Genomic DNA, 12,917 nt, shown 5'->3' with positions numbered 1-12,917 from the left:
CATGGTGATGTGAGTCTGAGCCTTAACGGCTTCCAGGGCCAGGGAGGGTTTCCAACCACCTTGACCTGGGGCAGGATCCAGAAGGAACACGTGCCATGATCAAGGTCATCTGCCCACTGTACAGAATCTAGAGCTCATGGCTCAGTGGGGTCCCTTCCCAGACAGCAAACAAGAGAGACAGAAAGCAAATCAGGAAGCAGTGTGTAATGAACATCTGCACCCAGTTCTTGACTATAAAATAGAGTTCAATGTTCCCAGTTGTATTAGTTTTCTAAGGTCGCAGTAACAAAGTATCCCAAGCTGGATGGCTGAAAACACCAGACATTTATGCTTCCATAGTTGTGGAGGCCAGAAGTCTGAATTCAAGGTATTGCTAGAGCCCTGCTCTCTCTGAAGACTCTGGGGAGAAGCTGCTCCACTCCTTTCTCTTAGCTTCTTTTTAGCTGACCATGTTGGGCATTCCCTGGCTTGTAGATGAGTTACTCCAATCTCTGCTCCCTTCATTACATGGTACTCTCTGTGTGTTTTCTCCTCTTCTTCTTCTAAGGACATTGGTCATATTGGATTAGGGCCCACCGTACTTCAAAATGCCGTTAATTTACATCTTAATTACATCTACAAAGGCCGTATTTCTAAATGGGATCACATTCTGAGGTCTTGCAAAGGACATGGATTTTTGAGGAGATACTATTCTACCCAGTATACCAGCCAACTTCTCTATGGAAATAATCCACTTCCTAGCTATGGTGCAATCTCCATAGGGTTGTGTCTATTGGTATTTGCCACCTTATTAAACTCCTGACAAAACTGTGTAGAAATGCACAGTATTTTCAAGCCGTTGTTGTTTCAAATATTTTACAACCTCTCATATAGTGTTAAAAGTATCAATGTCCTAACAGTGCTGTCAAATGTTTCTTCATCATGGAGACAGATGAGATCCTCCTTGTTTCAAATGATAGAAGTAAAACAGAAAACACATTTCTCTCTTGGAAACTCACATGGCTAAGGAAAACAGATGCAATAAAAATAAACACACTCTTCTGCTGACTCAGAATTTCTGGAGATGCTCTATTTCATCAAGTTTGTCTCATTTACAAAATGTTGCCCTGGGAAACCTAAAGGAATTAAGGTAGGACAGAGAAGTAATAATGCGGAAGGTAAAGGTTGGTGGGGGATAGGACTGCTGTTTTTAGTGGACTCTTCTACATGGAAAGAAAACTGCAGGTAACTTGGGGTGACAAATGTTGTTCTATATTCCTTCTGATTATGGGAGTTTGTGGGGGTGGTAAAAATGACAACAAAACACCTAATACAAGGTTGAAATGAAGTTGAGAGTTTGCCATTTTTCATCGTAGGATGTTAATCTGGACCTGAGCAGAAAGCTGGCAGGTTCAACATACAAATCTGGATGTTTTGTTATAAGATCTTAAGAAAACTATCTGTTAATTCAGGCGCCTTGGTTCATTTGTGTCTCATCTGAGTTAACTAAGGAAAGACAAACAAAGCTAGTAGTTTTAATGGTATAGACTTTTTCACATTTCCTAAGGGCTGAAGTATGAACACATAAATGAATACTGAAAAAAAGTCTATTTAATTTCTGTTTCTTGCTTTATTCAGTAAACATTCATTGTGGTAGGTCCTGTACTATCAGAATTCTTGCATTTTTTAACAACTCTACTTCATTGGAAAACTGCAACATATTCTGGAGATTTTTAGCCTACAAAATAAAAACTTTAAAGAGGAATGTCTCAAAATTTGACCTATTTTAAATTTAACGTGAAAAAGAATGCTTCCTTTATCCAGCATTTCTGGGAAATGAAGTTTTCCTTGCTAAGTACTAACACTTAAAAGATAATTTTTACCAAATGTCTCTGAGGCATATATATAATTGTTATTTTTTTTTTCCTTCTTGAACATCTAAAAATTCTGTCTGACTTCGTTGGCTGCTATTTGGAAAGTTAAGGCAACTGGAAGAAAAACTGCTAAGGCAAAACTAATTCTAGATTACTCATTCTTACACAGGATAAAGATTTGCTCCAGAACAGTGAAACATCAGATCCCTGAACTACTAGCAGAACAGCTCACTCATAATGTTTATTCTGCCTGATGTTCCTTAACTTTGGCAAGTAAGAAGAACTAATTATAATCTGTTCTCACATTTCACAAAGTTTCACAGATATGAGTTATTATTAACAGGAATAACTATTGGAAAAACACAAGGCTCAAAGTAATAGAAATAAATCCATCTACGCAATAGTTCCCTATAATAATTCCAACAAATAACTTCATTTAGGGCAAGATTAAAACAATAATTAACCCAAAATATGTGGTTCTAATAATTATATGTATCATGACTTTATACTTTTACTTGATAAAGTAACATCATTATTTTTTCCCAATTACAAACAACACAGTTTTAAGAAGACATTTAAAAATATGGAAGAAAAATACCACGAAGAAAAGAAAAATAATTCATATTTCTATTTTTCAGAGACAGATATTATATTTTGTATATCTTTCAGGATTTATACATAGATATCTTTTTTGATGGATACCTTATTAAAATTGGTTGCACACTTTTCTTTACCATTTTCTACACTTAACAACAGACTCTTGTATTATTTAGATCTTGCATTGGTTATAACTTTCACATTCACCAATATATTACGCATATTGGCTATTATATGACATAGGTGCTCAATGCCTAAATTATGTATTAGGCACCTCTCAAAATTTTCCACCATAGTGCCACAAACCACAGGGAAGAGGATATTAGTAATAGTGCTAAAGGATCACATTTCTTTAAAGCTTTCTGTTTTCTCTTTGACATTCCCCTCTATAGTAGATTTGAGTTTACTTCAAATGTCACATAATAAATTACTTAACCTTTCTCGCCAAATCTTCAAATAAACCCAATGAATTACATCAGATTTATTTCACGGTATTGCATAATCCCTAAGACATTGCTGTGGATATCTGTATACCCCAGTCTGAGGAGTACTGATTTAATTTATGATTTTCTAAAAGCATCTGCCTGAATCAATAATGAAGTCGTGCTGTAGAAGCTATGCCATAAGACTCTGGATTTTGGAGGAGAGAATGGGGCTTGGGAGAGGTACTTTTATTACACAAAATGACAAAGTTCAAGGTTTAATACCAAAGGCCTTAGTGTTTTGTTTTGTTTTTAAATCGTCCTTGACAGGAAAGTCTGTTCTATAACACACTGGGAAAGATGAACCTTTATACTTTAGTGAATGTTAGGTTGTTCTTCACACAATCAGTTTTCATTGTTAGTATGTTATTTTGAAAAATAGTAATTTCTTAGGCTACATTTCCTAGGCCCTATGTTAGAATTTGGAGATGGAATACAAGCTCTCAAGCTTCTCTTGCTCTTGAGGAGCTCAAAATTAGTAAAATACATATAATTATGTATTATTCCATTATATACATATGGAATAATATATATGAGAAATATATATAAATATATATTCCAGTATATATATAATTATATATAATGATAAATATGGAATTCTATATATGGACTGCATGTTAATATATGTTACTAATATATAATATAATAATATTAACAATATATAATAATATAATATATAATAATACATTTTATAATATATATACATATTATGGAATATATATATAAAAGACAGAGCCAAGAATGACTGGAAGAAGAGATATTGAAGACACGAGCTACAGAAGACTTTTATGGAGCAATGGCTGAAAGAAGTTGAGAAAGCAAATGTTCTAAAAATATATATTCATGCTTGGGAAGATGGAGATTTTTTTTTTCCTGAGATAAATGGTGAGAAAAAGAGTTTGGAGACAGGTGAAGGCCCATTTGGAGGTGAAAATGAGAAAATTAAAGGAATTTATCACAAAATGGCTTTATTCTATTCAAAGGACACAAAAATACCAGCAAAGTAAAGAACATGCCAGGGAGAAATGGGAGAATTTGAGAATTGCTGGAGAAAATTGGTGCCAGGAAATGAGAAACTCATGCATCTGGGACCCTAAAAGGCCTAGCTAAGGTGATAAACCAGCATATTTAGTGGTCCCCACTAGCATGACCAGCAGCACTTTTGGAAAATTCAGATGGTTATATGACCTCAATTGCAAAGATGATTAAAGCCATTATGGCAGAATATGGGATGAATAATTGATTCATATTACTATATGAATATAGATGTAGAAGATATTTACAATAATAGATTTACTTACTGTAAATAAATTATAATTTATTGTAAATAAGTTTACTTATCATAAAGCCATTATGGCAGAATTTGAGCTGAATAATCTATTCATATCATTATATGAATATGTATCTAGAATCTACAGGGGTGTGCTGATAAATAAATGTATTAACATGTGCAAAATGCTTAGCCAATTGCCTGGCACATACTATTCAAATTCATGTGAAAAAATTAAGAAATAGAACGTAATAGAATTCAAAATTCTGAATGCGAATGGATTTGGATAAGGTGTTAATCATTAAATCTATAATTATTGGGGGAAAAAGTAAGAGGCTGCTTATGGAACCCCAAAAACCAGGAGGCCTTGATGATCTAGAATATATATTTTTTTCTTATTAATGTTACTAGAAAATGGGTTTAGGAGGAGTAATGAAGATGAGAAAGTGGTGATTATATGAGATTTTTAATCTTAAGATTTCAAAGGGGATGCTCAGGCCCTGAATGTTAACTATGGGAGTGACTTCCTGAGGAAGCAGGTTCGCACTGGTTATTAGACTCAAAGAAGTTGATGTTTTAGATAGGGTGTGTCACCTGAAGTTGAAATTGCCCAGGATTTTGAATCCAGAGAAAAACTATGAGAAGAATAAAAATTCAGATGTGCGGCCTTAAAAGAAAAGAAACTTTGAGTAGGAGTGTTAGGAAAAAACAACAACAACAACAAAACCACTTTTAAAGAGGCATTGAGTAGCTAGAAAGACAACGACCCTACTATTTAATATTTTAAATAGAAGACTCAGTAAGGGAACAAACAGCCCCACTTAGGGGGGAACATCTTAAACAGCAGAAATTCAGATTTCAGTTAAAGGGGTGACTTTTTTAGAAAAGGTGTTTAGAATAGAACTTTTCCTTTTTTTCTTTTTGAAATAGAATGAGCATTCTAGCTTGTACAATAGAAATGGTTAAGAGAAGGAACGTGGCCTGGGGAAGGGAAAAGCTTAATACAGATGGAGAAGACAGTCTGGAAGATAATAGGTAGCCACAGGGGCCTTTGCCTTGTGCAGTTCTTGTGAACCTTTGGGAATAAGGAAAGCAGAAAATAAAGCTACATTCACCGAACAAAATTTCCTCAGGGTTTCTAAAACAACTTTAGTGCAAAGTTATTTTGTTGCCTACAAGACATGAAAATTTCATGGCAAAGTTCACAGGCAGAGAAACTTTACTTCTTACTATATATGACTCTTTTCCATGTGTAAATAGAACTGGACCCAGAAATAAATGTAATTCCTCAGAAATTCCCAAATCTTTAGTCTATTTAGATACTAAAAACAAATACTTATTCCCATTTTCTGAAAGAATCACTTACCTCCAGTCACACACTCTGGGGTAAAAGAGATGTCATCAAGAGCAATAAAGATGTCCTCATTTCCATCCAAATCAGCTTCAAATGCCACCTTAAACGGACTGTTACTGGAGAGAGGCACATAGCCATATGTCCATCCCATTCTTTTATTTCCAATCACTGACCACACCAGGATGTTTAGCCCCGATTCTTCAATGGTATACACCTTTAAAAATCATTAAAAAAGAACTTTTTATGATTGGATATTAGAAGTATCAAGACATCCAGATGATTGATGAAATAATGAAATCTCTGGCTATGTAACAGCTCAATAGATTGACTATTGTATTTTCTATCTGTAGAAATTGTGGGTTATAAAGTGAGCCAATGGATGTTATATTTTCCTGGGTTAGTAGGACCTTTATTTGCTTCTGTCATCAACTTCTGTATGTCAAACTGGACATAATTAAAAAAACCGTAACTGTCTTAAGCATTTAAAAAGCTGGAGGAGATATAAACACAAATTTTTTATTGCTAAAAAACTTTGTCTATGTTAGACTAAGGTTGTGTGACTGCAGAAAAAGAGGACCTCATGATACATGAATATGATAAATGAATATGAGATTATAGAAGTCATTTTAAAAACCACAGTAATGTGCAGAAAATATTTTAACATTTTGAAGACAGAAAATCTTCCTGGAGAAACTAACATTGATATTCACCACTTTTTTTTAATAGTTCAGTGACTAACAAATGCAAGAAATAAGGAAATAAAATAGAGTTAGCTTTGAAACCAACAAACATGCTAGATTCTAGTATTTTTGCTTATCAGTACAAATAATTTAAAAAAATAAAATATGGCATTTTCTAGTGCTGTTTAAAACATTCTATAATTAAGAAAAAAGTTAAGATTAAAGAGTTATATTTCTATATTCTCTTTTTGCACCTAAATTTTATAGTTATCAGATACCAACATTATATATAATTTGGTAATATAGTAATATTTATACATCATACCATATATAGATATATATATATAAAATACTATCTATATATCTCTATATATTTATATTTGGCTTATAGTATACTTCAGCAATCAGTTATACAACCCTTTTTTTCACATGGGAAAAATAAGACCCAGAGAAAAGAAAACACATGGATATTAATTTTCTTCTATTGCAATAGTACATTCTTCCAGTGACCTCCCTCTTACTAAAAAATCTTACTGTGTCAGTGTTTTCTTAGTGTCAAAATTTAGCTACAGTTAACTTATCCTATAAAATATGGCCTGGCGCAGTGGCTCACCCCTGTAATCCCAGCACTTTGGGAGGCCAAGGCGGGCAGATCACGAGGTCAGGAGATCGAGACCATCCTGGCTAACACGTCTCTACTAAAAATACAAAAAAAAAAAAAAAAAAAAAAAATTAGCCAGGCATGGTGGCAGGTGCCTGTAGTCCCAGCTACTACTCAGGAGGCTGAGGCAGGAGAATGGCGTGAACCCGGGAAGTGGAGCTTGCAGTGAGAGGAGATCATGCCACTGCACTCCAGCCTGGGCAAGAGACGGAGACTCTGTCTCAAAAGATAAATAAAAAATATATATCCAAAATTTATTCTATAAGAAGGAAAGAATAACAGTCATCTTATTACGTTTTACGATATTAAATTGTCATTCCAGAAATACTAGCAAGAATCACCAAATATTCCAGAGACAGAAGATAAGAATGCTGCTAGTGTACCCAAGTACAAAAGAAATCTAAGATCAATTTCAGAAATCGAGATGTTAATGGAAATTAAACAAAACAAAAATAAATCAAGATGATTATAAACTAAAGAAAAATTTAAAACTTGCCCAAAGTTTGGAAACCTGAAATGTGAGACTTTAACTCTAATATCAAATTGGACATTTTGGAAAAGAAGCTTCTCAAGACATTTCTCAAGCAAAAAATTACTTTTAATGTTGATCCTTTAATTAACAAAAGCAGCTAAGATTCAATATGAAGGGAATTTGGATCCACTGACTACTTCCAGTCTGACACGTAAGCACTCATCCCAAAGAATCTTCAGCTCCAGGATCTGGTGGATACTTGGTTTACAAGTTTATGTAATTACTTTTCCATTTCTTAAAAATTAAAAATAAAAAGATGTGAAGTTTCTAATTCAACTTGTTGGTAATAGAGCATACTATACAGAACCTAATTAAAGTGAACTCTGATTTTTACACAAATCTTGGTTTACATCCCAATAACTTAAAAAGAAATGGCTTTATTATATTTATTTTGTAATTTCTTCCTGGCAAAATTAGTTTACAAATTACATGAAAATGTAACTGCAACACTTTGTTTTTCCCCGAACCTCAGCACATATTTATTTATTTATGTGTCTATTTTTATTGGTTTTACAGTTTATTTTTCTCTCTGCATTCAGTCTTTTTAATCTTCAATCCTACATGCTCTTGTCAAATTCATTTTCCTTCTATTCTCTTCCTACTCTACTTCTCAAAACCACACCATGACTTTCCCTCCCCAATGTCATGAGCATTAAACTCTCCAATACATGTCAACACATCTTACCCCATTATTTGACCCTACCACTAATCCCAATTAATTCTGGTCAACTTTACTAACTCACTATTTACTTCAATGAAATTTCTGGCCAGTTTGTAGGTTATTTCATTAGTAACAGGTTATTTATAATACCTCCAGTATATTAAGTTGAATAATTACATGTTATGTCAAGTGTTTTCTTAGCCACTGTGGCCAATGAGAAAACTAGGAGTATTACTTAGGAACTCATAACATTGTTTATTCATTATGTCTAATGCGAAGCCCACTAACAACTAAAATTATAGCATATATTTCTGTCCTTCAATAGAAATGATATTATTGTATTCTGAGGGTGTCTTTATAACTCTCAGCAAAGTATTTTTAATAACTTTTAAACGTTGATAATTTTGAAAAACCACAATGGCTAACTTCCTTGAAAAATAATTAATTCTAATGTCATTTGTTTCTAATCTTATATTTATTAAACATACTTAACTAAAACGGCAACTCATATCACAGTAATAATTATTTGAAATAGCTTTCTAAAAATTAACTGCTGGATGAATTTGCCTATATCTATTTTAATATTTTTTAAATTTTAGTCAAACACAGACCCAGTAATATATTAACTGTCAACATTTTATAATGTAAAGTAATAATTTTAGCATAACTTTTGTCATAAAATATGGATTCCAAGAATATACAAAAATATTAAATTATAGTAGAGTTTATGTTATCATCAAGGTTATATGCAAAGATTATATTATGATCAAAGCTACTGCTTATAATGTAGAACATTAAAAACTTAGAGAGAACTTGCTAAATTTAAACATAGATAGACCAAAATCAGGTCATCTAAATATAACTATTATAATATTATCAAATTAAATCTATGTTAAATTTTTTGATGAAGAAACTCCTCAGCATTTATTTTTAATGAAGACTCCTTTGAAGGAAAACATTCAACAACAGATACGAAGAGGTAATAGAAAATATGGTGTTAAGTTCCAGAATAGATGGTGTATTAAGCCATGCATGCATTTCTATAAAGGAATACCTGAGACTGGGTAATACTTAAGAAAAGAGGTTTAACTGTCTCATGGTTCTGCAGGCTCTCCAGGAAGCATAGCACCAGCAACTGCTTCTGGGGAGGCTTCAAAAATCTTTTTCTCATGGCAGAAGGCCAACTGGGAGCAGGCACATTACATGGGGAAAGCAGGAAAAAGAGAGACAGTGCCGGAGGCGGGCGGTGTGCCACACTTTACAACAACCAGATTTTGTGAGAACTCACTATCAGCCATAAGAGATCCACACCCAAGACCCCACCAGGCCCCACCTCCAACATTGGGGATTACACCTCAATATGATTTGGAGGGGACATCCAACCTATATCAGATGTGTATTAGAGACCATCTACTTCAACAATGTCCATGTATCTAGGTTGGCCAGATAAGGCCTTGAAAGAAAATGATTAGGAGTTTTTCCTGAAGTTCCTCTCCTGCAGTTTCCAGACACTCCTGGTGCCTGCAATGTTGAAGGCAGGTCACTGGTACTGACTTGAAGTCTCTGAGTGAAATCCTTTGGCTAAGAAAAACACCGCATGCATTTCACTAGGTATGTAGCTTATTAAAACCAGTGTGTGAAATGCATCAGTGAGAGGACAATATGACATTTCTTGGCCCCAGCTACACTCGGCTGTTCTAAAAGGGGTCTGCTCTTTAATTACCACTGATGAGGCAAAGCAATGAACTGAGTTACTGCTTAATCATTAGAAGTGCATAGTTTCCTATGGGTTAGTTTGAAAACACTCAAATCATATATAAGAAGAAAGAAAAAAATCTAAAATAATAGGAAAATTTCCCTTGAAGAGAAGAGGATACAGGTTTTAAGGTACGTTGATACAGGATGGACATAACAACAATGCTACTGATATTAATGAAAATTTAGCTCATTCCCATATTTTCTGTCATGTCTCCTAAGTGATGTATGATTGTAGGGTAAGACCAATTAACTGCCCTCTATAGCTTCAGAATTACAGATATATAGAGAGATCAAACAATCCATTAACTGTACACAGCACAGACTTGCAGTCTCTGGTTCAGCATATAAGGAACTGGAAATCATTGATCCAGTCTTCACACACACACAAAAAAGCTGAATAAACTGAAAATCAACAACTATTTTTAGATCCATTAGAGCAGTGATCCCCAGTCTTTTTGGCACCAGGGACCCTTTCATGGAAGACAAGTTTTTCCACAGATGGGGTGCCAGGGGAAGTGACTTTGCAATGAAACTGCTCCACCTCAGATCATGAGGCATTAGTTAGATCCTCATGAGGAGCACACAATCTAGGTCCCTCACATGCACAGGTCACAGTAGGGTTCATGCTTCTATGGGAATCTAACGCCACTGCCACCAATCTGACAGGAGGTGGAGCTCAGAAGTTAATGCTCGCTCACCTGCCCCTCACCTTCTGCTGTGCAATCTGGTTCCTAACAGGCCATGGGCCCAGAGCTTGGATACCCCTGCATTAGAGAATTGAGGTCATAGGACAAACTGCTGCCCCTAAAACTGAAGAAAGAAAGAGGGGGACACATGGAACCACAATGTACTAGAACAGAAGACCAGGGAAAGGTACTCCTGCAGGAACTAAGACAAGGGTAGAAAATCCTAAACTGTAATTGATCAACTGCTGGAGGCTCAGGGTGAATAAGTTTGAAAGTTAAATACTCTGAGGGTTGAGGGGAGGAACTCTTTTGAGGACACCCAGAGTTTCATGAGTTTTACTTCCAGAAGTCTCATCAAGTTCTCTATCTATCTGTCTGTCTGTCTGTCTATCTATTTATCTATCTATCTATCTATCTATCTATCTATCTATCTATCTATCTATCTAAGACAGCATCTCGCTCTGCTGCCCAGGCTGGAGTGCAGTGGCGCGATCTTGGCTCACTGCAAACTCCACCTTCTGGGTTCAAGCAATTCTCTGCCTCAGCCTCCTGAGTAGCTGGGATTACAGGCACCCGCCACCACGCCTGGCTAATTTTTGTATTTTTAGTAGAGACAGGGTTTCACCATCTTGGCCAGGCTGGTCTTGAACTCCTGACCTTGTGATCCACCCACCTTGGCCTGCCAAAGTGCTGGGATTAAGGGGTGAGCCACTGCGCCTGGCCCCATCAAGTTCTTATAATGAAGATCAGAGGAACATTCCCTTCTGTTTCTGGTAGGAGAGGGGAAATAACTATTTTGAAACATACCAAGAATATTCTGTTCTTGTCAATGAGGCCTGCCCTTAAGGCAAACTATTTAAAGAGAGCTTAACTGACTGCAGCGTACCACAGCCTAACAAAAGTATAGAAGGGAAAATATAAAACCCCATCCCCTCTAGTTCTCCATGGGGGAGAAGGGAAATAACCAGTTCCAGGCATTCCAGCCTTCTTGTTTCATCCAAGAAGGAGAAAAAAGAAAAAAAAAATGCTGAGAGGCAATTGTAAAGGACACAACTCAGGGCACAGTCTCGCTAAAAGACTGAGACCTAATCATAACCCCATTTAAAAATTTCTTCTATTCACAAATTACCCAGTCAAAGGCATTGTTATAGCAGCCCAAATGGCCTGGTATAGCATTATATAATGTTCAAGAGACATAACAATCATTTATGTGTATGCACCTAACAACAGAGCATCATTTGAGGCAAAAGCTCACAGAATTGCAAAGGGAAATACTTGCCAATTTACTAATGAATTTACTATTATAGTTAAAGATGCCAAGATTCCTCTCTCAGTAATTGGCAGATCAGAGGGCAGCAAACCAGTCAGGCAGTAGTTGAACTTAACAGCATCAATCAACTGGGTCTAATTTACATTTATAAAGTACTTCACCCAGAAACAGCAGAATACACACTCTTCTCAAGCTCACACAGAATATTCATGAAGATTGACAACATTCTGAGCTATTAAACGAACTGTAGCAAATTTAAAAGAATAGAAATCATACAATGTATGCTCTTAGAACACAATGGAATTAAACTAGAAGTCAATAACAGGGAGATAGCTGAAAAATCCTGTTTGATATTATACTACACAATTTTCTTTTTATTATAAATTATTTTATTTTTATTTCTCAAATGCCCAATTCCCAAATTGTCATTAGATATATTAGAAAGATTTTTAATTATGCATAGTCAGGAAATTATTTTTATTTTTTCCTTTAGTATGATTATCATTTTTTTATTATACTTTAAGTTTTGGGATACATGTGCAGAACCTGCAGGTTTGTTACATAGGTATACACGTGCCATGGTGGTTTGCTGTACCCATCAACCCGTTATCTACATTAGGTATTTCTCCTAATGCTATCCCTCCCCTATCTCCCACCCCAACAGGCCCCAGTGTGTGATGTTCCACTCCCTGTGTCCATATGTTCTCATTGTTCAACTCCCACTTATAAGTGAGAACATGTGCTGTTTGGTTTTCTGTTCCTGTGTTAGTTTGCTGTGAATGATGCTTTCCAGCTTCATCCATGTCCCGGCAAAAGACATGAACTCATCCTTTTTTATGGCTACATAGTATTCTATGGTGTATATGTGCCACATTTTCTTTATCTAGTCTATCATTGATGGGCATTTGGGTTGGTTCCAAGTCTTTGCTATTGGGAATAGTGCTGCAATAAACATACATGTGCATGTGTCTTTATTTATTTTTTATTTTATTTTATTTTTTCAGATGGAGTCTCACTCTGTCACCAGGCTGGAGAGTGCAGTGGTGCAGACTTGGCTCACTGCAACCTCCGCCTCCTGGGTTCAAGTGATTCTCCTGCCTCAGCCTCCCAAGT

General features: G+C 35.4%; 1 protein-coding gene across 1 annotated transcript in view; it reads right to left on the bottom strand.

Moving 5' to 3' along the window:
• The window catches only part of MALRD1 (MAM and LDL receptor class A domain containing 1), a 642,247-nt gene that overhangs the window by 158,409 nt on the left and 470,921 nt on the right, over positions 1–12,917 (bottom strand). Inside the window, 1 exon segment of the mRNA XM_055092251.1 lies at positions 5,569–5,770. Coding sequence (XP_054948226.1) covers positions 5,569–5,770 — 202 coding nt within the window.

The sequence above is a fragment of the Pan paniscus genome, chromosome 8, assembly GCF_029289425.2.
Source record: "Pan paniscus chromosome 8, NHGRI_mPanPan1-v2.0_pri, whole genome shotgun sequence".
NCBI lineage: Eukaryota > Metazoa > Chordata > Mammalia > Primates > Hominidae > Pan > Pan paniscus.
The sequence above is the reverse complement of the archived record's forward strand: the minus strand, read 5'-3'. Positions and strand labels throughout refer to the sequence as shown.